The 26,214-nt window shown below is 52.9% G+C and overlaps 2 protein-coding genes across 2 annotated transcripts in view; both read left to right on the top strand.

The window, feature by feature from the left end:
* LOC144149013 (uncharacterized) overlaps positions 1–5,302 on the top strand; it is a 134,021-nt gene extending 128,719 nt beyond the window's left edge. Inside the window, exon 3 of the mRNA XM_077680544.1 lies at positions 5,116–5,302. Within this exon, the coding sequence (XP_077536670.1) occupies positions 5,116–5,302 (187 nt within the window). The remainder of the gene's footprint in view (positions 1–5,115) is intronic.
* Positions 1–26,214, top strand: part of LOC144149832 (N-acetylated-alpha-linked acidic dipeptidase 2-like) — a 380,783-nt gene that overhangs the window by 307,409 nt on the left and 47,160 nt on the right. The window lies entirely within an intron of this gene.

Raw genomic sequence — 26,214 nt, 5'->3', positions numbered from 1 at the left:
CTCGCAGACGCCCGTAAGCGGAGGAATGTCTGCCGACGCAGCTTCCATCGCGAACGCTCTCGCAAGTGCTATGCAGCAGGCGTTGCAGGCGGCGCGCTCACCCGAGCCCAGGGTGCAGCTACCGGTGCCGACGTACAGTGGTTACGGCGATCAGTCGAGCGCCAACGCTTTCCTGCTGGCTTTGAGCCGTTACGAGCAGGCGACCGGCATCAGCGAGAGCGTGGTGCTGCGCAGAGTCCTGCCCGCAGCCCTGGTCGACCAGGCCGCCCGGTGGTATCGGATGATAGGCCATACGGCGCGCACGATGGACGACTTTCGAACGATGTTCAGGGAAGAATTCCTGCCCATCGACTACCTACCAAGAATGCGTAGGGAGTTGGAAATGCGCACCCAAGCCCCGGATGAATCGCTCGTCGAGTACGTTCGTGCGATGCAAGAACTTTACGAGTACGCCGACCCAAATGCCCCGAGCCCGGAGCGGGTCGATCGAGTCGTCAGGCAATGCCACCCCACCTTTGCCTTGTACTTGAGGAACTGCAGTTGTAGGGACCTCAACGAGCTGGCGGCCGAAGCTCGCCGCGTGCAAGCAGCTGTCGCGGCTGCACGCGCGTATCGGCCACCGCCGCCTCCGGTGGAAACACTGGAACCAAGCTGTGCTTGGCGCGGCATTACGGGCAGCGGACGGGCCGAGCCCGGCTCTACGTTGATACCCAGCCAGCGAGAGACGCTTGATCTTGGGGCCAGAGCCCTGGACCCCTACTCGTATGGGTTGCGCTACGCGGAGGCGATACGGCCGGATTCCTTGCCAGCCCCGCGCGCAGAGCACAGAGCAAACCGGTTGGACGATCGGCCGGCGAACGCGCGCCCACTCGGGCGTCCCTACACGGGATCGGCGCTGCCGCAGTTGCCGGCACCTGCTCACAACTCGCTCCCGGAGAACCGTATGCGGCCAGCCGGTCGCGGAGCGCCCGAGCAGCCTCAATCATCGCGTCACGCAGCACGGAGCCCCGTCCGCTGCTACAAATGTCGCCAGGCCGGTCACATTGCGCGATTCTGCCCAGTTGAGCAGGGAAACGGGCTCAGCCGTCGGTGAGCCCACCGGCGGCGGATCGAAGCGCCCGAGAGGCAAGCATCGCCACCGCTCCCGCCAAGTACAGAGTCGGAGTCCCGACAAATGTGCCGGCGCCCTTTCTCGACCTCGCCGTCGTGGGGCGAGAGTTTAAGGCACTGCTGGACACCGGGGCAAGCACTTCATTAATAGGGGACGAGGCCGTTTCCCATCTCGAGCGCAAAGCCATTCGGCTGCGCGCGCGGAAGTTGCCGCTTCAGCTGGCGTGTGGTGATGCAACATCAGGCGGTGACGTACGCCTCGTCGTGCGCTGGGGCCAGCGTGTGCGGCGAATGCGTTTCGTTCACTTGCCCGGACTCACGGTCCCAGTCATTTTGCGAAGAGACTTCATGTCCAAGACTGGACTTGTCGTCGACATCGGCAACGGAGGCTATCGGGAGAACCCGTTTTCGCCGCTCAAACCGTTCGCCGAGCCGCCGCTCGCAGCGAGGCCGCTATTCGAGCAGATGGGGAGAGACTTCATGCCCAAGACTGGGCCTGTCGCCGACACGGGCAACGGAGGCAATCGGGAGAACCCGCTTTCGCCGCTCAAATCGTTCGCCGAGCCGCCGTTTGCAGCGAGACCGCTGATCATGCAGGCGGCCGAAACGTCCCACTCCCCCGCGCCGAGAGAAGCAGTCGTTTCGGGCGCAGCCGGTAGCCGGCGCGCGCAGCAACCCCGGAGCCCGGTCGTTGTTGCCGCCGCGGCTGATTTCTCCTGCGCCGCACGCTCTCCATCGCGTGGCCGGGACGAGAAATTGCGCGCTCTCCTAGCAGACGCTAGCGAGCTGACAGCGGCGCAGCGTGAGCGCGTCTTGTCGTTGTTAGGCGACTTCGGCGAGATATTCACTGAGCAAGCAGGCTGCAGCAAGTTGGTGCAGCACTGCATAGACACCGGCGATGCTCAACCATGAAAATGCAACCCCCGTCCCGTCAGCCCCGCTAAACGGCAGGCAACTGATGAGGCGCTGGAGGAACTGCTGAAAACAGGCATTATCCGCCGCTCGACGAGTCCTTGGGGGTTCCCAGTGGTGCTCGTTCGAAAGAAAGACGGTAGTTGGCGTTTATGCGTGGACTACCGGCGGCTGAATGCGGTCACGAAAAAGGATGCGTACCCCTTCCCGAGCGTAGGCGAGATCGTCGCGAATCTTGGTGGCGCGAAGTATTTCTCTATACTGGACGCCAGCAAGGGGTACCTTCAGGTCGAGATGCGTCCCGGCGATGAATGCAAGACTGCGTTCACTTGCCATCGGGGGCTGTACGAGTTCGTACGCATGCCCTTCGGTTTGTGCGGGAGTCCCAGCACATTCCAACGCTTGATCGACCGGGTGCTCGGTGAGGCAAAGTGGCAGCACGCCCTCGCCTATTTAGACGACATCGTCGTCTACTCCCGAACCTTCGAAGAGCACCTCTGCCACCTGAAAGACGTCCTAGGAAAACTCCGGGCGGCTGGAATCACCATCAATCCTGCCAAGGCGCAAATATGCAGCGCTCAGGTGAGCCTGCTCGGCTATCGGATCTAACGCGGGCAGGCGTCCCCCGATTCCGAGAAACTTCGGGCGATCTTGGAGTTTGCCACGCCGAAGGATGTCGCCGGAGTCCGGCGCTTCCTAGGGATGATCGGCTACTACCGCCAGTTTATCCCCGCTTGCGTGCGCCTGCAAGCACCCTTGACAAGACTGTTGAGGAAATCCGCCCCTTGGGAGTGGGGAGAGGAGCAGGAACGCAGCCTACGCCAGCTGGCGGAAGCTGTCGCAGACACTGCATCGCTGAAACTGCCGGATGTGAACAGGCCGTTCGTTATCCAGACGGATGCGAGTGACCTCGGCGTAGGGGCAGTTCTCCTCCAGGTGGACGGAGAACAACTGCGACCCGTGGCTTTTGCGAGCCGTGCGCTGACACCAGCAGAGCGAAACTACTCGGTCACCGAGAAGGAGTGTCTGGCCATAATCTACGCACTTCGCAAGTTTGAGATGTACGTAGAGGGAGTCAAATTCACGATCGAGACCGATCACATGGCCCTGACATGGCTTTCCCGCCTCCGCGAGCCCTCGGGAGGCTCGCGCGATGGGCCCTGACATTGCAACGCTTCGAGTACGAAGTACGCTATCGCAAAGGCGCCTCGAACGTGGTTGCCGACGCGCTGTCACGGGCGCCGGTAAACGACACCCAACCGGCCGGAGAAGCCGAGGAGGATGCGGAGAACCAGCAAACTCTCTCGGCGCGGGAGGAGCGCGATGCGCGGGGCTCCCCGTGCATCGAACGCTCAGCGCACGTGCACCTCGTCGGGGGAAGACACGAAGCGCACGTGCACCTCGAGGTTGCGTTCAGTCGGGAGGAGCTACTCGAGGCTCAGCAGGAGGACTTGTTTTGTCGGGAGGTGATCGCCAGTCTTAGTGAAGAGACGGACCCTCAGGCAAATCGAACACCGGAGAATGACGGGCGCCGGGAAGCTGCTGGTATTGCGGCTGGCGCGAGCTCTAATGCAGCTGGTATTGCTGCGAGTGAGCTGGAGAGTTACCTGCTTGACGCCGACGGGGCTCTGCTGAAGTACGTGCCCGGCAAAAACGACTCAGACGAGTGTTTTAAGGCCGTGATCCCGCGCAAGCTCAGGTGTGCTGTTTTGCAGCACTACCACGACGCAGACGGTCACGGTAGCGCGCCAAAGACATGGCGGTAGCTTTGTCGGTATGCTGCCTGGCCCGGCATGAAGGCACAAGTATGTAGTTACGTACGCACATGCCACGTCTGCCAAGAGCGCAAACCGCGAGGCGGTAAGGCGCCGGGCTTGCTACAGCCTATCGTGAGCACAAAGCCTTGGGAGATCATGGCGTGCGATCTGATGGGCCCGCTGCCGCGCAGCAAGAGAGGGTACAAGTTTGTACTCGTGGTGACATGCCACTTTAGTGGGATCGCTGAACTCTATCCGCTGCGCAAAGCGACAGCACAGGAGATCCTGCAAAAGCTGTCCGAAGTGTTCTGTCGCTACGGATTCCCGGAGCGGCTGATTACCGACAACGCCACGTATTTCACATCAAGACTGTTTCGTGAAGCGTGTGCGGCCATGGGTGTCAGGCAGCAAACAACATCGTGCTATCATCCCCAGTCGAACGTGACGGAGCGCCGCAATCGTGACGTGAAGCCACTGCTCGGAGCATATGCCAGACGGCAAAAAGACTGGGACGAGCACTTGAGCTCAATCTCCTTCGCTCTGCGCACAAGCGTGAATCGCTGTACGGGTTTCACGCCAGCGTTCCTGATGTTCGGCAGAGAGCTGAACACGATGACGGATACAGTTCTGGCCCGACGGCCGAACGGAGTCCCCGCGAAAGCAGCAGACGCGGCTTACGCACGGCGCTTGCGCGAGCGGTTGGCGGACGCCATCAAGGAGGCAAACCGCAGTCGCGGTAAAGCCAGGGCCGACCAGAAGGCGGCCTATGACCGAGCTCATCAAGACGTGGCGTACCAGCCGGGCGACACTGTCTTGAAACGGAACCACGCGCTAAGCGACGCTAGCGCGGGGTTCGCGGCCGGTCTCGCACCCCGATGGGTCGGACCGTTCGTGGTCGCCGAGAAGTTCTCGCGGCTAAATTACAAGCTGAGAGACCCGATTTCGGGTCGAATCAGCGGCCCCATTCACGTGGGCGAGCTGAAGCAGTACTTTCGGAGGGAAGATATTGCCGACGCTCCAACCTCGGGCGCGCGAGACCGCCAGCTCGAGGGAGGCGCGGAGGGAAGACTCCCGACGCACCGCTACAACACCCGCAATCGGCGAGTCCGCTGACCGGGTGGGCCACCATCTCCTGAGGGTTCAAGCCCGCACGCCCAGGGTCCACGACGCCAGCACGCCAGGCCTGCTGCGAGCCAGCCAGCCGCTACCCTGGGGGAACGAGAGCCGAGCGGCTGTTTACGCCGAAACAGCACCCTGCCGCCCGTACAGCGAGCGAACTGCGCGGCGGGCCGGCTCCTGCGGTCAGCTGATCGCGCCCCGCCCCCTGTTGGCGGAGGCGCCGGCCGGAGGTGTACCGAGCGGCAGCCATCGCCGGCGCTTGGCTAGCCAGCCACCTGGGAGGCAGCACCACAACGCGGCCTCCTGCCCGGGTCCAGTCGGCTGGGATCGTCACCGCTGACCCCCGCAAGCGGTGGAAGCCGCCGGCGGTGCGGCAACCAAACGCACCGTCGGCGCGGGGCTAACCGCTGCGGCTGGTGGCCGCCTGGGAGCAGCCTGCTGCCCTGGCCCTGTCTTCATACGGCCAAGCCTACTTCGCCGGCGGGGCCTGTGGACCATGGGCCGGCGGACAGCGCACGCGGCCGGCTTTGAGTGCAGACGGACGAAGCGGGTCAATCGGCGGATTGTGGCGAACTATGTGTGCTATGTGGCGGCGACGTGCGGTGCAATGTGGGCTGAAGCGCAGTTCCGCAGGTGCGGCGTTGGACTGTTTGAACCCCGAGGAGTGGACGATGCAGCGCAACAAGCGGTGAGACCACCGCCGGTTAGAACCCTCGGGTCCGAGGGGCTTCGGTCAAAGGGGGGAGGGATGTGGGAAACCCAGAGTCCTGGCGCGTTCCCCATTCCTCTCCGCGGCCGCCGAGGCGAGGGGGGAAGACTCCTTCTCTCCCCTCGGCAGATGCGTCGCTCGCGCCGCGCCGCTGGCGTGTCGTGGCGCGGCGATCATTGTCACGTGACCGGTTCTTCGGGGCCCCGGTGGGCCGGTCTCGACGCGCGGAACGAAGGAAGGGCCTCTTGGGTTCCAGCGGTCAACTAGGAGAGACGTGAGTACGGAGATCCGGCTTCCCCACCTTCCTTTGTCTACCCCCTTGCGCCTGCCTCCTGATCCTCGCCGGACGGCTGGGTCGGGACGAGCGAGAGTCGGCTACGTTATTGGTGGCACGCCAATAAACGAGTGTTTGGCCGTTTCGTTGTGTTTGTGTGTTCCTTGCTGCTCTCTGCCGCACGCCGGCCGGCGGTCCGTGGCGGAGTTCAGCCGAGCTAGCCTTGCGGCCGGAACCCTGGTCCCCACACGGTGCGGTTGAGTTGTAAGTATTACGTCGTCCGTCATGCAATCCAAGTGCAACCCAAGTATTTTCGAAGTTGGCCCGCTTTCTCCAACGTTCTCAAGAGAAACTAAGTCCGTGGTTAAACGGTCATTCAGTATGCTGGAGTTTGAGCACCACTTCCGAAGCTTCATGCTGGCTCCACAACGGTGCTGTCTGCCTCGTACAGCTCCAGTGCTTTTTTTCTGAACGCGCGCCGATGACAGGGTCGTCTCCTGCAGGAGTTCGAGCTCAATCTTAACTCCTTTCTCCAGCACGTCGCTGAGGGATGGCTGGTCCTTCTCGTGCGAGGAGTCATGAAAGACTGCGTGAACCTTTAGTGTTACTGCCTCCCGTTTGACGACTGTACGATTAGAGAGTGGATAAACTGTGTCCCCGTGGACCGTGGAATGCAGCTCTCGCTCTGCATGATCTTCTTGGCAGTACTCGCCGATTGCGCAGTCGTACTCTTCCTGAAGTTTCGGGTGATGTTCACAGTTTTGTAGACGCCGTCCAATTCTTCCCTTCGCTACAACCCGGTTAGTGCTGGACGTTAAGCGTGGTGCTTCGATAATACGCGGCAATACGTGCTGGCCGTCTTTCTGGAGTCCTCTCCGAAACGTCACAAACACAGCGTCGTCTTCGACTTCAGTCTTCTCAGGCGTGTCAGTTATCCCTCTGGCTTCCAACCCCAACATTTCTGAGGGATCGCTCGGTCCCTGTCCTGGGCAACCTTCGGCCTGTCTCTCAATGCAGGCCAAAAACAATGCCATAGTGCTGCTGCTCCTGACCAGGGTGTAATGGGTACCACAGTATTTTCCTTGCAGAACCCAGCCGAACACTGTCAACGGCGCAAAGGCTGTCACTGAAGCGCTCGATGCGCCCGCTAACGAGTTTCCAATAGTTGTCCGAACCCCCTAACACGCTTATAGTCGGCATTTGTGTGTGCCCTTCTTCGGGTTCATCGGCAACGAGTAAATTGCGGGTGCGAAGCAGATTTCTGAGTTCAGTTTTCAAGGGTGGACCGCCTACCGTGAAGACCTCTGGCACTTCAAGAGCATCGAGCGTGACGGGACACGAATGGAAGCGGCTGCGTAAGGTGATCGCCACCTTCCGGCACTGGTACGATGTAGGACGATGCGAGCTGCCAAACGTAAATACAGCCAAGCCTTCCACTTCAAAACCAGGTAGGGCCAGCTGACGACATAGATCATTGCGCACGAAAGTTCGTTGGCTCCCAGTGTCGTGGAGTAGCCGGACCAAGACCGGGCCGACCGCATTCTCCGTATGCCCACACTGTGGCAGTTTGGAGCAGCACCGACGAGGAGCAAATGCTGCTGGCAGGAGTTGTTGTCGCGTTACGATCTCCTTCTGCAAGTTGTTCACGATCGGCGCCTCTATCACGGCGAGAAGCAGTCTGGCAGGTGGTCCCCAGTCGTTCCTAAAGGTCGCAAAGGACGGTTACGTGCCGTCTCGAACAAGTCTCACACTTGAGGTTCGCGCTAGTACGGCCGTTGCGTGCAACGTGCCCTTGCCTCCCACATCTAAAACAGCAGCGGTTTCTTGAAAGGCGCCGTCGCTTTTCGGCCACTGTTAAGACGGCCCGTCAGTCCCTTGCCTTGTGGCCCTGACTACCGCACAGGTAGCACGTCAGCTTTCCTCCCGGCGACAAATTTGTTGAAGTCGATGTAGAGCCTGCTGACAAGGCTAAGGCGGACGTCAAGTCAGGAAAGGAGGTTCTCGGCTGCTGCGGGATTGAAGGCATCTTAGAGTCAGAGTTCGATCGAAAAGAACTACTTTCCTCTCTGCTCTCCACCTGAACCTTCAAGAACGGCATGATGGCCTTGACTTGCTCTTCTCGAGACGTTTCCTCGACTTTGCCGTTGGCGGTCTCCTTCATGCGCTGACGGTAGAGAATCGCCAGGTCTTCAGCTAACGAGCGCATGAGGACTCTGTTCTTTCATGACAGCCACTCCGGAATTGCACCTGCTCGTACAGGTCTCGGAGGCGTGCCACTTGCGTCGACGATTCAATCGGTGCGATAGCGAGTAGGCTATCTACGTGGTCGTCCACAAGAAGTTCTGTGCGTCCAAACCGGTCGGTGAGAATCTTCACAGCCTGACGCTAATTGGCATCGTTTAGGCGAATCCATTCAACGGCGCGTTTTGCGTCTCCGGTAAGGTAACACCTTAAATACTTAAATTTCTCTATGTCGGGTAAGTCGGGGTGATTATGAATGGTCGCTTAAAAATGGTCCCAAAAGCCCTGCCATTCGCGTGGCTCGCCAGAAAAGTGGGGGACTTGCAGGGTCGGCAGGACAACCCGCGATGTCAATGGACGAGAGCCGACGTGCGACGGCGGGTTCGGATGGGCTGCACGGCGAACGCCTTCGAGCACAATGCTGTGTAGTTGAACGGGTTGTGGTTCCCCTGCAGTTACTCCGCCGGAAGCTCTCGAGCCGGGCGCCCGCAGCTCATTCAAAACCGAGCGCAGGCGACTGATCGCGTGGCATATGTTTTCTTGGTTTTCTATCACGCCGGCAATATCCTGGTCAAACTCATCGCCTTCGAGTGCTTCCCCGATCTTGTCATCAAGTTCTTTGAGTGAGCGTTCTTTACTTGCCAGCTGGTCTATGGCCTCTTGCAGGTCATGCGGAGACGGCGAGGGGCTTTCGTAGAGCTCGGTGGCTGCCTTGAGCAGCCTAGTGACGGCTCCACGGAGAGCGCCTCGCTGACGGCGGAGCTTGTCCATCGGTCAGGACACGATGCCGGTCTTCTCCCGGGTTTCACGGCACCAGAAATATTAACTCGAGAAGACCCGACACCGCGCTACCGTTCGGAACACATTCCACTCTTATTTCTTCTTATGATCTTGCACGAGCATGAGCCAAACACCACGCACTTCTTTCTCATCTTCCCCCAAGTTCCCACGCACGCGGTCCTTCTCTCGATCGAGAATCAACAGTGTGTGCTCATGTTTTGTATACGTTTTTACCTCTTTTGTCTAAAATGCCCTCCGTTCAATGAAATTGTGTAGCCGTACGAAAAATAAACATAATTACTACGTTCAAAGATGGTAAGAGAGCATTCAGTTATCTAGTCTGTTTAGTAGCTCATTTGGGTTGTGTAGATATTAGGTCAACAAAAGATGAGTCACGTCCTATTTGTCACATCTTATCTCGCGTGGTCATCAATAGGACCGTGATTTTATTTTTCTGTACAGTGATTGTGCCGCCGTTGAAGTCGCTTGTGATTTTTACAAGTACTTATGCGTTGATTTTGTTATGAGCGGCATTCGTCGTTTTCGCTGTCGGCAGTAGAAATATTTTCGGGCATAAAATGCTTAATGATTTGAGCTAAAATTTACCTTTCTCAGAAATGTTGTCTCACTTTTTCATAAGTATGTATTCAGTTAATACAAGAACATGACTTTATATGTAACTTTCAAAGCAGTAATCATCGCTACTTCAGTTAGGAATAAAAGCTAAGAAAAGCAGTTGCCAGCAGTCAAATTACTTGCTAGCGTGCTCAAATATTCCTCGCTCGATGTGCGCTAACCGCGCCACTAAATTTGCGTGGTCAATTCGTTCCTGACAGGGCCCCAAGCGGTTTATTTCGAGAGTAATCCCAGGTGAAAAGGGCGCATAGCGAGAGTGTCCAGCAAAACACTGCCACGAAAAGATTGAAAACGGCAAGCAAGGTGGAGGAAGGCTACTGAAGCGCTTGGCCATGAGCGCTTGGCCCAGAGGCGGCGAGGGAGAGAGGCGGCGCCGCGTGGTCGCGCCAAAACGGCGTCGGTTGACTTTAGCGTGGGAGTAATCATAGAGACGAGTCGCCGGAGGCCCGCCACCTTCCACCTCCTCAAACAGTGCGAGCCTGCCACAGAGCAAAGCCGCAACTTGATCCTAAACTACACCGTCATACGCCCGCCCCGGGCACCGAGGCACGTTCAGGGCGAAAGTTGATACGAAATAAAGGGAAGAATAAGTCATCAGACACACACACGCACACGAACACGTTTGCACACGCACGCACGCACATTCGCACGCACACAAGCGCACGCATGTACACACACACGAACGCACTTGATCACGCACGCGCACGCACACATACAAAATCGCAGGCACGCGCGCACACACACCCGCAGACACACCCACGTGAACACGCACACGCACGCACGCACGCACTCATTCAATTCCTCACCCACTTGCTCACAAATTACGCTATCCGACTGCCCTGAACGCGTACTATTCGTCACACCACACATGGGTCACAGTACCCCCCCGCTAGTCTTTACGCCATCGGAATGCGGATGACGATCTACATACGGGGCACCAAACATCAGGAAGACTAGACTGCGAAGCCCTTTTTAACGAATCAGCGCAGCAAGCATGACGGGGACTACAGTGTTTGGGCTGACCACAACGCAAAATACGAAAATAAAGCAGCAGAAGCAATTTCGCCTTCATAACTAGCAGGTTGGCGACCGTGAACTGACAATGAAAAAGCAAAATTCTGGATCCCAGGTCCCAATTTCAACTTCTGAGGAGAATTCACAAGCTTAATGATAAATGACCATCGATGACAACAGAGCAGCGCTAACCTTTACCTTTCGCGATCTGAAGATATGAAATAGATATTTCACAAAATGCACGCAACAATAACAATCCAACTCCGTGATTCGGAAAGGCGAATGAGGAGTCAGACATAACGTACGATTCTTGTGAATCCGCACGAACGGATACGCAAAGTTCAGAGGAAGTCAGTGAACTGAATGAAGGGGTGCAGTCGGTGAGTCATCATGACAAATACTACGTGAGTTGATGGTAGGGTGAGCTACTTTGTTTTGCTGCACGTTGCAAAATGTACGCACATCGGCGTATATGAGTCAATGGAACATTTACGCAACATAACGAAACGTATACATTTTTTGCGTTTGCAATAAAACATCAGCGCTTAGTTTTCAGTAGTGTCAAACACCCGGACAGCAGCAAATCCCATGACGCGACGCCCGCGTGAAAGCGAGTATCATAACAGAGCGCCGCCGTAACAACTAATGACAAATACTGATACGTTTACAACGCCAAGGCCTCGAAAATGCAACTCACCCTTCCGAACCGTTTCGCCATCCTTATACGCTAATCCGTGAAAATCTGCGATATCATTTCAAACGATTACGGGAACTCTCAATTTGCGCTTCAGAACAGCCGGCCATATGACAGTTGCCGCAAGCCGGCCAATTATCTGCACCAAGTACTACGGCACTATACCACGGCGCTTCCTGATCTCTCCACCGCAGCGCTCAGCCGTAGTAAAGTGCAATCGCTTTGTTGCGACGACGTTGCGAACACCAATTCCCACATAAAACGCTACGAGCCAGAAACATAATTCGGCTAGAGTGCCCGCAACAGCCCCTCAACGAGTCATGACAGTGAGAGTATCAGTGCATTATGGCGCCAGACGTCCATCCAAATCGTATTCCTAAATGAACAGGTCACTGGATTTCACGGTGGACTAATTTTAAAGGGGAGTAGCCGCATATTACCGAAGCTAAAGGCAGTCGTTCCATTACCTAGTGGCTGTGCGTACGAGTGGATATCGCCAGCAGCATATACCACAGCAAGCGGCTCCTGTGACGAATGCCTACAACAAGGGATGCTCCCCGCTGTAAGCCACCAACATCGCGCAAGAAGCGCGAGTACACTCGCCACTCATGAGTGGTGAGCGGGGATCGCCTCGAGAGCAACTCGCACTCGCGAGTGGTCAACGGGGCTCCCCCAGAATGGAACTTGCACTTGCGTGTGGTCAGTGGGGCTCACGGCGAGTCGAACTAGCACTCGCGAGTGGTGAGTGGATCTCGCGGTGAGGGGCGCTCGCACTCACTCGCAATCGCACTCTCCTGGCCGAAACGACGGTGAGGCTCACTCACCATTCACTCGTAAGTGGTGAGTTGGGGGTGTGTGAGTGCACTCATGAGTGAGCGTGCCGACCTATGCTTAGAAGCGTTTTTAAAGAGCCAGCACGCGTAGTCTGTCGCCGTTCAAAAAACCTACGGGACATGCTTACCCCTTCCACGAAAGAGTCGCCATCTTCGCATGGGTGTTCTTCTTGCCAAAGAGTCCGTTGCAAAGTGTGGGCTCATATGACCACGTCAGTAACAGTAAACAGCACAGCTTGTGAATTTTCCTTCAAAAATTAAGGGCGAATATAATTGCGATACATAGAATGACGTATACCTCCTAGAACGTTCACTCTGCGCACTCCAGTATATCGGCCAAACAGATACGTCTTTCAGGATCCGCTTTAATAACCCCCGAGCGCAGGCACGTTCCTGTCCTGGGCTTCCTCTGTGCAAGCACATCCATATTCCCTGTCACTTTTTGGAAAAAATTAGGACTACTATACTGGAATCAGATCTCCGTTCGCATCACGACAGGGAAGTACGTGAGCCTTTTATAATTTACAAATTCAATATATTTTAACGCGGTATCAATGAAAGTGTACGAAACCTAACGTGCTTCTTGCCCTGATATGCCGGCTTCATTTCATTATCTCATGAAACCGATAAGCATTACCGATTTGTTTGGTTGCGCTTATGGCACCGATATGCAACGTTTCCAGTAATGACGACATCTTTGCTTTCATTTTTTATATATCGCTCCTTATGTGTTAGCCTATTTCAGCTGCCATCCCTGAACGTCATCGTTTTGTCGCAAAACGGCAGGTGTTGATCCCCGTTGATCCGACATTCCGTATATGTTCTCCATTTGAAATCTTCGTGTTAGTTCACACGTCTACAAACACCACGTGTGCTCTTCTTATTTTGTTATTTTCTTATTGTTATTTTGGTGTGTGTTCAGTTGTATCTGCCAAGTGCAAAGACATTATTCGTCAGCCTTTATCATTTCGTGCCCATATATTCCGCGGGCTCAATTACCGAAGTGTACTCTGATGAAGACTGGATCCCGGTCGAAACGATAGCTTTACCATCGTTTTCATACGTGCGTCCACCCTCTCATTAATAGAGATATGTATATATATATATAGGTGGTCTGCATTGAAACGGACGATTTCTTCGCTTGGAAACAATGCAAACTTCCATGACTGTGACCGCTGTTGCAGCGCAGGCGCTTCGCCCCCGCATCCCCTCGTCTCCGCTGTCGCGCCGAGATATCAATAAAAGCAGCGACATTTTGTGGTAATGATAGGAGCGACTAGAGAAAAGTAAATTTTAGAAAGGCGAGAAAAGTTTATAAAGAGTTGCTCCGCTCTGGTTGATCCCGTCACAGATAATACACCTTGAACACTGCTGGGTGGCGTCGTTGCGCGTCCGCGAGACAAGAATGCTCGAAGGGAACTAGCTTTCTAGTTTCCTTCTAGCTAGCTTTCTGTGCTAGCTTTCTGTGGCGAGGAGCGATGTGTGCCATGGTTCCAACCACTGCGAAGCTGCATGGAATGGAGTGTGGCAGACAGACGGGTACTGGAGAGCCGAAGATGCCACGTGACGGCCAATACCAGCAGGGCGAAAGCCGTGCGACTCGTCCGCTCTGCTTCTAAGGGACGATTGAACTTCGAAGGGATGGGGCTGGCGGTCAGCTGAACTGTGCCATCGACTTTCCTGATTTCATGCAACAGGTAGGCTGCAGGACGTGGCGCAGAAAAGTAGCCAAAGTAAAGTTTGTGGCGTCCATGTCGGCGTGCTGCCATCGTTTCTCAGTGAGAGGGCCCGATGGAAAAAACAACGCTACGCGATACCCGCTGCTCAATAACCGAATACCAGCGGCCATAGCATGTGAGAGCTGACGCCGCATTCCGCCGCGGGGGGTAACGCCGCGTGGAGTGAAAGGAACACACCTACGTTTCTTCACAAGGTAATGCCTTGGATCTCGGTGGTGGGACTGCTCATGCGTTCGCTGGCCGTATGGAGTCTGGGCGGCCTGCCTGCCGCGGAATGGATTAGAAAAGGTGTGCCTCTTCTGCGGACCATGCGCAAAGCGTCGCTGCAAGAGCAGACTCTTGGCTACGAGTATGGCGTCGCGCACACAATGTTACCAGAATGCATTCCACACCAGTGAATACAACCGATATTGTAATAAAGAAGAGAGCTTTACGTCAAGGGATTCAAGCTGAGGCAGAAACCCAAGCTGAAACCGGACAATCCCCACTCGTCAAGCGCACAGCATGCCCGGCACCATTGCGATCTGTTCTGGCTGCCCCGATTCTTCGGCACCCCGATCAAGAAACGCCTCCGCTGTTTGATCGTCTCCGATCCTTGGCCTTCTATCTAAACCCCAGTACAGTTTGATGGAGGTGCGGCGTGCGAGCTCAATTTCCGGCGCCCCGGAACTTCGCAATCGGCGGCTCACAACGACAACACCGATCAACACCGACGCCGCCGAATGTGATCTGCTCTGGCACGCTCAGGCAGCGGGATCCTGCCATCTTCAGCAGCGCCGACGACTATGACGCTGAAGATTGGTATTCGTCGTGCGAACGCGTCAGCAACTACACCAAATAGGATGACCCGAGGAAACTCTACAACGCGAGTTTTTCCCTTACGGGGGTCTCAGAGCAACGGCACATGAATAACGAGACAAGCATTTGTACCATGACGGACTTCAACGCATGCTTTTCAAACTTTTCAATCACCCTGCCCAGCGTAAACTTTGCACTGAACAGCGCCTTCGCGGACGAGCGCAGCGGCTTAGAGAAAATTTCACTATCTAATCGAACACGTCGTGGACTTGTGCACGCGAATCAACACCGCTATGACTAACACTGAGAATATCCGGCACATCTTCAAAGATATCGACGACGGTTCTTTGGAGATGCTCATTGCGAAAGATCCGACGACGGCGAGTCAAGTTGTCAGTCTGTGACAGAGCAACGATAAACTTCGCCGGCACCGGGTCGTGGCCCGTCAGCCCTTGAGACCAGTGAACACCGTTTGGGGCCTTCCTCTACATTCGGAAAGCCCTTCCGCTTGGGCAAATTATAATATTTTGTGCGCGAAGGTGCGGCACGCGAAATTTCTTGCGTGCCCAACATTCAGCAGTCGTCATCAGCTCTACCACCTTCTTTTCCGACAGTCATAAGGAGCAAACCGCCGAAGCGGTTCCGCAAACTCAACCGTCTGCTCAGGTCGCCGCCCAGCTGACGTGCGCTGAAAGACAAGCTGAGGCAGAAACCCAAGCGGAAACCGTACAATCCCTCACACAACAAGCGCTCAGCATGCGTAGTGCGATACCGTCCGCTGCTTGAGCCTCCGCCTCCGATATATATTATATATATATATATATATATATATATATATATATATATATATATATATATATATATATATATATATATAGAGAGATACGGGACGAGGGACTCGGTAAAGATACATATCAAGGTTGCAGTCGTCATTGCCAGTGCTATTCGGCTTTTTTTTTTTTTTTTTCTTTTTTTTTTTCGAAATATATAATAGGGCCGAATGACGTGTGCTTGTCACGTTTCTTTGATTCATTGGTAAATAAGCGAAAATATAAGTCGAGAAAAAATCCGCCGTTTTCCGGGAGCGGGACTCGAACCCACATCTCCGCATAACCGGTGCGGTGCGTTAACCAATTACGCTATCCCCACAGCGGCTTCTCTCTCGACTTTAAAGCGGGGGTTTATATTTACAAGAGCTCTGAGGCCGGTCTCAGAGCTCTTGTAAATATAAACCCCCGCTTTAAAGTCGAGAGAGAAGCCGCTGTGGGGATAGCGTAATTGGTTAACGCACCGCACCGGTTATGCGGAGATGTGGGTTCGAGTCCCGCTCCCGGAAAACGGCGGATTTTTTCTCGACTTATATTTTCGCTTATTTACCAATGAATCAAAGAAACGTGACAAGCACACGTCATTCGGCCCTATTATATATTTCGAAAAAAAAAAAAAAAAAAGAAAAAAAAAAAAAAAAAGCCGAATAGCACTGGCAATGACGACTGCAACCTTGATATATATATATATATATATATATATATATATATATATATATATATATATATATATATATATATCCGCGGGCCGAGACGTCCCCGTGAAGCGGTGGTGTTCTATTTACAAAGATAAAGATGGAGAACTGACGAAGAAAGACAAAGCAGCTCGATGGAGAGCTGCTCCTGCGTGATGACAGGCACCGATGATGATAATATGTCTCACCGGTGCAGCAATTATGACGCCTATAATGTTGGTACAACCTCCCCGGCCAAAAGAACCTTTTGTCAGTCCGTCTCCGTTGAGTACATATGTTAGTTTCAGTTTGATCCGGTGTGCAGTCAGACGGCGAAACAGTCACTATGGCCATCTTGTGAGTACACGCCCAGTCTGTCGATGCAGTCCACGTAGCCAGGTCGAAATTCGTAGTGCGTCTTCGACAGCCTTGTACCCTGATGTAAGTTCTTCAGGTTCGTTCGCTGCCATCTCAAAATAGTGTGATGGAGGCTTCCACTTCTTTCTGAAGTCCTGGACATTAGTAACTCGATTTTTGTTGTGACGTACCTTGTTGTTCAGATGGTTTCTACTGTGTATCCTTTTCTTTAGAAGAGATTGCCGAATACGTTTCACGGCCATCTTTCTCGCATAGCTTACAAACATGTACTCATCCCGCTATCCAGGGTCGTGCACCGGTTTTCTCTTTTGTGTCGTATCTTGCCCTTGAGGCTCTCCAAGTTCAAACTCTATGGTCTCCCGCTTGATATATTCGTCGTACAGAGATTCCCCTGGCGTAATAAGGTTTGTTGACCTTCCGCCGGTCTTGCTCTTGGACATGTCGGCCGACTCTTTCAATGCTCGAAAGTAAGGCACCTTGAGTTTCAAGGTCTAGTGCAGACAATGAAGATGTCGCATTCTCAAGTCCTGTTTGCGATTGGAAAACCGACTGAGGTGACGTTTCTGGTAATAAGGCATGTTCCGTGGGTGTCTCCAAATCGCATGGGTCGTAGCAATGTTCAGTCATTTTAAAAAACCCATTGAAGTTTCCTGGTGAATGCAATTTCTCGATGAACTCGCACTGTTCGATGGTTTTAGATTTCTTGTATTTCAATTGGTAGTTCAATGGGATCATAATGTGTGTTATTTCGTCTTCATGGTCAATGTTCGTAGTAAGTTCCTGGTCTAAACTTTCGATATGAAAAAGTGGTTCGATCTCCTTATTCAAGAACCTCAATTCAACTTCATTGTTCTGTTGCGATCACAAAGCTTGTTAACAAACCGCCAACATCAGTGATCCTTACGGGAGAGTCTAATATCGCTTTAGCGTTTCGGCACAATTCTCCTCCGAAACCGCCTTTTTTCCCTTTCATTCCTCAGTTCGTGGGGGCTCATCTGACATTGAAAAACACCCTGTTCGTGCATCAAAGGTAGTTCGTTGTTCATTGAGCGATGCGCTGCTGCATTCCCCTCACCGTTTCTGGAATGGCCGTCCATCGAGGGAATCGTCGGAGATGAGGATCCGTCGCTGTCCAGTCCGCCCATCGCCTCGGTCACTTTCGCGTACCACCATCGGTTCAGTCCATCATACCGGTCCGTCGTCGGTATCAAGGGGTGCTCCTGCTTCAAAAGGCCGAAGTTCGGAATACTCCGAATCGCAGTAGGGCCTTCTTCCCGGGTTTATCGGCACCATATAAACATAAGAGGAGAGACCGAGGGCTGAGACGTCCCGGTGAAGCGGTGGTGCTCGATTTACAAAGATGCCCAACTGGCGAAGAAAGACAAAGCAGTTAGAGCGAGGCTGTGCTTGCTCAGCGAAAATACGGTTTTCACGAGAACGTTTTCGTCTACGCCAGCCGGGCCCTTACCAAGGCTGACGCAAACTACTCCGTCACCGAAAAAGAGTGTTTGGTCACAGTTTGGGCAGAACAGAAGTTCCGATCTTAGTTGTACGGCCGCCCTTTTGACGTCACCACAGACCACCATGCGCTATGCTGGTCGACGACACTAAAAGATCCATCTGGTCTGCAAGCTCGTGGGTTTCAAGGCTACAAGAGTGCGAAATACGTGTCATATATCGGTCTGGCCGCAAACATTCCGACTCTGATGCCTTATCCCGTTCTCCAGTGTCACCAGAGACTTCCTGCACCCTGCCTGACGACGCTGTTGTGTCCCCTCTCTCTTTCACTGACACGCCCTCTGAACAACGCAAACACCCATGGATTGCTTCGCTTATCTACTTGCTCTTTGACGTTTCCCGTACTGAACGACCTCGAGCCTTGCGCAGACAAGCTATGCACTTTACGCTTCGTGCCGGGTTTCTCTACCGGCGGAATTACCTCAACGAAGGCCTAAGTGGCTGCTCGTAATCGCTCGGCACCTTCGCACCGACATTTGCGTGTCGCTTCATGCCGATCGCACGTTTGCCCAAGCTGGCTGGTTAAAAACGTACCACCGTGAATGTCTCCGCTATTACAGGCACCGTGTGTACACCCTTATGCGGAAGTACGTTAGGTCTCGCACTATCTGCCAGCGTCGCAAGTCTCTGCCTTCCAGCTGGGTGGGTCCACTGCAGCCACTTACTTGCCTTTAGAAACTATTTGACCGTGTTGGTATAAACCTGTATGGATCTTTGCCCAACACAGTCTCTAGCAACCAATGGGTTATCGTCGACCTCGATCACCTGACGCGCAATGCCAAAACTGCGGCTCTGCTTGCCGCCAAATCACGAGACGTCGCCTCTTTCATCATACGGCGCTTCATTGTGCGGCATGGGGCACCTCGTGAGCTCCTCAGCGACAGGGGCCGGGCGTTTCTGCCAGACGTTATTCATGCCCTTCTAGCTGAATGACGTGTTGTCCATCGCACAACTACAGCACCACATCCGCAGGCAAACGGCCTCACTGAGCGCTTCAACCACATTCACGGCGACATGGTGTTTGATGTACATCTGAGCGGATTACGACGACTGGGACCTTGTGCTGCCTTACGTGACTTATGCGTACAATACAGCCATTCAGGCCACAACAGGTTTCTCGCCCTTTTCCCTCCTGTATGGTCGCGAGCCGTCATGCACCCTTGACACGATTCTCCCCTACCGACCGGGTTCCTCCGAGTGCTCCCCAGCTTCTGAAGCTGCCAAAATACGCGGAAAAATGCCGCCAGCTTGCAAGGTCCTTTACAACTCAAGATCAGTTGCAGCAATAATCTAGGCACGACGACACAGCTACCCACCCGACGTGTTCTCCGGGATCTACGGCATGGCTGTGCATTTCGTCCACCACACCAGGATTGTGTAGCAAGCATCTTTCTCGGTTTAACAGACCCTACCGTGTCCTCGAACGGACGTCGCCGGTGAACAAAGTCATAGAGCTCATGACACCTTCCTCATACCTCAGTCGCCGCGGGAGGGAGACTGTTCATGTCCAGAGTTTAAAGCCGTGTTATGATCCCCTAGTGTCGTGCGCCGCATGAGGCTCCAGGATGGCGCTTTATTACCCGGGGGGCAGTTGCAATGAGGTAACGCGGGCTGCATTAATTAGGAACTGCGGACCATCCCTTGTAATGGTTGTGTGCCATCAGACATCGTAATGTTTCTAGCAGACAACCAGCCGCCCGGGTGAACGAAGAAGCTCGGTCTGTGCGGCTTTGGGTGTGATCGTTTGTCCGTTCTCTTTCTCTCTCTCTCTCGACCGTTCTGGACCTCTGCGACCATCCTTATCAACCAAAGAATAAACCCCCTTTCAATATCAGGTCAAAACTAGATCAGATCAAAACTAGAGTACGCCACGTCAGTATGGGATCCGTGTTATGACAATTTACTTACCGCACTTGAACTTGTTCAGAATAATTCAGCCCGTTTCATTCTATCAAATTATGACAGGACTGCAAGTGTAACGACAATGAAAAGTAGTATTGGCCTCCCATCATTGGCGTCACGACGTCGCATTTTTCGCCTAACTTTGTTTCATAAAGTTTATTACCATGCTTCTCTCCATGGTGAACTGCTTTCACAGCCTCAGTACATATCACGTCGAATTGACCATAATCATAAAGTTGGAGTTGTTTCATCTAACACAAAATATTTTCCTGAGTCTTTCATTCCCAAAACATCGCGAGACTGGAACCACCTTCCCGCCGATATTGTTTCCATACGCGATAATCATCTGTTTCATCTAGCATTAGCTAGCATTGTATAATCACGATAATCTGTTTTTGTATTTGAACACATGCACTGCTTTTATGATTTGTACATCTTGTTATACCCACTCCCCTCTTCAATGCCCATGGCCTTGAGGGTATAAAAAATAAATAAATAAATAAATATATATATATATATATATATATATATATATTGTAGAACAGAGACGTACGGGACGAGGGATTCCGTAAGGACACATATCAAAGTTGTAGTGCTTATTGCCAGTGCTGTTTGGCGTTTTTTTAACAGTGTTTCATAGTGCCGAATGAGGTATGATTGCATTTTTTTTTGCAGGAATAAATATTTGAAAATTCAAGTCGAGAAAAAATGCGCCGTTTTTTCCGGAAGCAGGAATCGAACCCACAACCTCCGCATAACGCGTGCGGTGCTCTACCATTGAGCTAGTTCCGCGGCGACTCCCTTCTCGACTATACGGCGGGGTTTTGTATTTACGACTGCCCAGAGCCCGGTCAACTAGCGCCGCCCCTCGACCACCGCGGGAAGACGTAGAACGTCTTTTCCCAGCGGCCGCACGTAAGACGTGGTCGGAAGTCGGGGATAGCCAAAGGCATTTCAGACTGCTGAAGCCAGAACCCTCGTAATGCATTTTGTAGAACAGAGACGTACGGGACGAGGGACTCCGTAAGGACACATATCAAAGTTGCAGTCCTTATTGCCAGTGCTGTTTGGCTTTTTTTTTAACAGTGTTTCATAGTGCCGAATGAGGTATGATTGCATTTTTTTTGCAGGAATAAATATTTGAAAATTCACGTCGAGAAAAAATGCGCCGTTTTTTCCGGAAGCGGGAATCGAACTCACAACCTCCGCACAACGCGTGCGGTGCTCTACCATTGAGCTAGTTCCGCGGCGATTCCCTTCTCGACTATACGGCAGGGTTTTGTATTTACGACTGCCCAGAGCCCGGTCAACTAGCGCCGCCCCTCGACCACTGCGGGAAGACGTAGAACGTCTTTTCCCAGCGGCCACACGTAAGACGTGGTCGGAAGTCGGGGATAGCCAAAGGCATTTCAGACTGCTGAAGCCAGAAACCTCGGAATGCATTTTGTAGAACAGAGACGTACGGGACGAGGGATTCCGTAAGGACACATATCAAAGTTGCAGTCCTTATTGCCAGTACTGTTTGGCGTTTTTTTTTTTTAACAGTGTTTCATAGTGCCGAATGAGGTATGATTGCATTTTTTTTTTGCAGGAATAAATATTTGAAAATTCAAGTCGAGAAAAAATGCACCGTTTTTTCCGGAAGCGGGAATCGAACCCACAGCCTCCGCATAACGCGTGCGGTGCTCTACCATTGAGCTAGTTCCACGGCGACTCCCTTCTCGACTATACGGCGGGGTTTTGTATTTACGACTGCCCAGAGCCCGGTCAACTAGCGCCGCCCCTCGACCACCGCGGGAAGACGTAGAACGTCTTTTCCCAGCGGCCGCACGTAAGACGTGGTCGGAAGTCGGGGATAGCCAAAGGCATTTCAGACTGCTGAAGCCAGAACCCTCGTAATGCATTTTGTAGAACAGAGACGTACGGGACGAGGGATTCCGTAAGGACACATATCAAAGTTGCAGTCCTTATTGCCAGTGCTGTTTGGCGTTTTTTTTTTTTAACAGTGTTTCATAATTCCGAATGAGGTATGATTGCATTCTACAAAATACATTACGAGGGTTCTGGCTTCAGCAGTCTGAAATGCCTTTGGCTATCCCCGACTTCCGACCACGTCTTACGTGCGGCCGCTGGGAAAAGACGTTCTACGTCTTCCCGCGGTGGTCGAGGGGCGGCGCTAGTTGACCGGGCTCTGGGCAGTCGTAAATACAAAACCCCGCAGTATAGTCGAGAAGGGAGTCGCCGCGGAACTAGCTCAATGGTAGAGCACCGCACGCGTTATGCGGAGGTTGTGGGTTCGATTCCCGCTTCCGGAAAAAACGGCGCATTTTTTCTCGACTTGAATTTTCAAATATTTATTCCTGCAAAAAAAAAATGCAATCATACCTCATTCGGCACTATGAAACACTGTTAAAAAAAAAACGCCAAACAGCACTGGCAATAAGGACTGCAACCTTGATATGTGTCCTTACGGAATCCCTCGTCCCGTACGTCTCTGTTCTACAAAATGCATTACGATCGTTCTGGCTTCAGCAGTCTGAAATGCCTTTGGCTATCCAAGACTTCCTACCACGTCTTACGTGCGGCCGCTGGGAAAAGACGTTCTACGTCTTCCCGCAGTGGTCGAGGGGCGGCGCTAGTTGACCGGGCTCTGGGCAGTCGTAAATACAAAACCCCGCCGTATAGTCGAGAAGGGAGTCGCCGCGGAACTAGCTCACTGGTAGAGCACCGCACGCGTTATGTGGAGGTTGTGGGTTCGATTCCCGCTTCCGGAAAAAACGGCGCATTTTTTCTCGACTTGAATTTTCAAATATTTATTCCTGCAAAAAAAAAATGCAATCATACCTTATTCGGCACTATGAAACACTGTTAAAAAAAAAACGCCAAACAGCACTGGCAATAAGGACTGCAACTTTGATATGTGACCTTACGGAATCCCTCGTCCCGTACGTCTCTGTTCAACAAAATGCATTACGAGGGTTCTGGCTTCAGCAGCCTGAAATGCCTTTGGCTATCCCCGACTTCCGACCACGTGCGGCCGCTGGGAAAAGACGTTCTACGTCTTTGTCATGAGTAAAGGACAATCCTCGCAACAACGCCGAAGAAGATCGAGGAAGCGGAGGAGGAAGAGGAGAGATCGAGGCAGGGCCGGAAGAAGAGACCCGGCTCACGAAGAGCGAAGCCTGGGGTGACGCGACCTGAGACCGCGACGTCGCCACACAAGCCTGGGCGGGAGCGGGCCGACGACGCTTCGGCTCCGGTCTCCCGACGGTCCGCCAACCCACGTCTTGGCGGCTCCAGCGGCGACGGGCGCGCGTGTGCGGTCAGCGGCGCTGTATCGTCGTCTTGTGCTACGACAGCTCCGAAAACGGCAACGTCCACGTCCTCCGGAATCTCAGCCGTGCTACGCTAGTCGCACAACATCACAACGACACCATGCGGGTACCAGCTCTTCGCGACCACGCTTCGATTTCCTTACGTCCACACCCGTGAAGTACGTAAGGCTCGGCGCTAGTGTAACAGTCTTCTAGGACATTCTCGAGCCTGTAAGGCAGTGGTAGCTTAGGACATGTGTATATTCTATTTTCGAGAGTTCGATAGTCTTTTCGTGTGTGGTTTTTTTAACAGTTTTGTTTGCTTCGATCTTTGCTGCGTTATAAATGTTTTGTTAAGCCTGCCCTTGTTTCCCGTTTCCTTCTTCTCTGCTGGTCGAGACGCGTGACATCAATATTTGGCGAGCCTGCCAGGATCCATAATTTTGTATTGTCACTGTCCATTCACCCAGGTGAATTATGGATCCAGAAAAACTGTTAGCCCTTACCGAGGCACTAGGATTGACGAATGAGGAGGCATTGGCTATGTCGGAAAGAGCAGCCCGGGAGAAGCAGAAGAAAGATGAACGAAAACGGCAGAAGGAAAAGACAAAGCGGAAAATACAAGAACTTAAGGTGCAGCTTGCTGAATACGCTTCGCAGGGACCAGTAATAGAGAGAAGCGAGAAGACAGGCTCTGTGTCACCCCCAGCCATAAAGACCAGTCGTATGACTTTGATGTCACCATTCGACGAGAGCCGGGACAATATAGACGAGTATCTTCAACGATTCGAAAGAATGGCCACATGCCAGTGCTGGGAAAGGTCAGAATGGGCTACAATGTTGAGTTTGCTGTTGCAAGGAGAGGCATTGAGTGTCCTCGAGCCACTGCCAGCGTCAGACTCTAATTACTACGACGAAGTAAAGATTGTTCTTCTCCAAAGGTTTCACCTAAGTGCAGAAGAGTTCAGACAAAAGTTCAGAAAGTGCAAGCTAGAAGATACAGAGACAAGCCAACAATTAGCTGCCCGGCTTAGCAACTACTTCGACAGATGGATGGAGCTCTCTGGCACAGAAAGGACCTACGAGGCAATCCGAAATAGGATCATCGTGGAGCAATTTCTAAATTGCTGTAATGCCGATTTAGTAGATTTCTTAAAAGAGAGACGGCTTCAGGCTCTCGACGACCTGGCCGAGTCGACAGACGCATACATCGAAGAGCAGGGTTTGGAAAATTTGGGTGAAATTAAAGTCAAGCCGGACAAGAAGCCGGAACTCAATGGAAACACTCCAGAAACAAGAGATTGTCCAACAGGTTCCCGCCTGCCTAGAACATGTTTCTCGTGTGATGGCGTTGGGCATCTGCCAGAAGATTGCCGCACTAATAATTCAGGTGGCAAAGCAGACCTTGTGTGCAACGTTTGCTACAAGACGGAACACAGGACTGAAGACTGCAGTTTTAGCTCGAAAGACAAGGCGGGGAGTATTGTGTGTACGCAGATTCGACCAGCCGGTGAGCAGCCAAATTATGAGGGAAGCGAAAAAGATAAGGCTGAAGTAAGAGTAGTGCGTTCAACGATTGAGCAACTGGAGGACGAAAAGTCGGTGCTTCGGATTCCATCCGTCCGACAATTATCAATAACTCCTAGTGCATTGAAAGAATGGCAAAAGCAAGATCCATCTCTACGGGGCTGCTATGTGCAAGTAGGAACTCAGTGGAGACGGAATCATACACTATACGAGTTCCAAGTAGTAAATGGACTACTCTACAGAAGGTGCCAATTCAATTCTGGTAGAGAAGCCATGCAGCTGGTTGTACCGCGAGAGCTACGACATGCAATTTTGGCAACAGCACATGAAAACGTGGTGGCGGGTCATCGAAGGTGTAATCCAACTCTTACAAGAATCACCGAAGAGTTCTTTTGGCCCAACATACAAAGTGACACAAGGCGCTATGTAAAATCCTGCCAAGTTTGCAAGTCAGCTTTACATAAGGGCAATCCTCCCCTTAAAGCAGAGCCAAAGGTTAGGGCACTCTTCAAAAGAAAGGTTGCAGGAACTGTTCAACGGCAACGAATTAACGAAGAACGAGAGGTGTTCCCCAGGAGACTATTCAAGTACAGCCAGCGTTACAATAGGGGAGTATGCACAGCGCAAAGGACACTAGTATACCAGAACGGCAACTACGGAACTACGGCAGGAAATAGTTGTTAAGAAGGCATTTCTGCAGAGAACATCAAATGAAAAGATAGTACAGGTGCGGTATTGCACGTGCGGTGGATTTCGTAAAATGGAATTATGAGTGGGACGACATGTGGTTCGACATGTTGCATTAACTGTTACTTCAGTATTGAGCTACATTGTTTTTAAGGCCTCAGAACTGTGAACACGTGCGAACTTCAGAATGCTACGGTGAACATTGTTTGTGAACTGTGTTTCTTAGTCTATTAACTTTGTGGTACAACCACGAGTGTGAGAAGGTGGTGTGCCAGTCAAGCGCATGGATTCTTCACGATCAACCAGGTGGACAATCTTTGTGGAGTGACTGAGCCGTTTTTTAGAAAAAAACGCTTAAAAGGGGGAGGTAATGTCATGAGCAACCTCCCGTTGGGGTAAGAGCATAGATAGGAGAAGAAGAAGAAGGAGGAGGAGGCAAGCGTTTGGCAGAGGAGGGAGACGCGGGGGACCAGGCTACGCTCCTGGAATCGTCCCCAGAGTGATCGGGGCCTGACGACGCCTCAGGCATACTGAGTGGAGCTCCAGGCTGCGATCGTGGAGGGAGACCCCACGGCAGCGCACCGTCGGCGACTCCAGACACGAGAACCAGCTGTGCTACAGGCGGCGACGCTCGGGATACGCTGCGACACACCGAAACAAGGGCAACGCTCCCTTGGCTGTTGGCAGCGTCGGCTGAACCCACTTCGTGCAAGCACTACGAGACACGACTGTCGGTTGCCTGGGCCCACACGCCAGATAGGAAGACATCAC

This window comes from Haemaphysalis longicornis, unplaced genomic scaffold (genome assembly GCF_048455015.1).
Source record: "Haemaphysalis longicornis isolate Haplotype H1 unplaced genomic scaffold, Haemaphysalis longicornis Haplotype H1 scaffold_8, whole genome shotgun sequence".
Lineage (NCBI taxonomy): Eukaryota > Metazoa > Arthropoda > Arachnida > Ixodida > Ixodidae > Haemaphysalis > Haemaphysalis longicornis.
The sequence above is the reverse complement of the archived record's forward strand: the minus strand, read 5'-3'. Positions and strand labels throughout refer to the sequence as shown.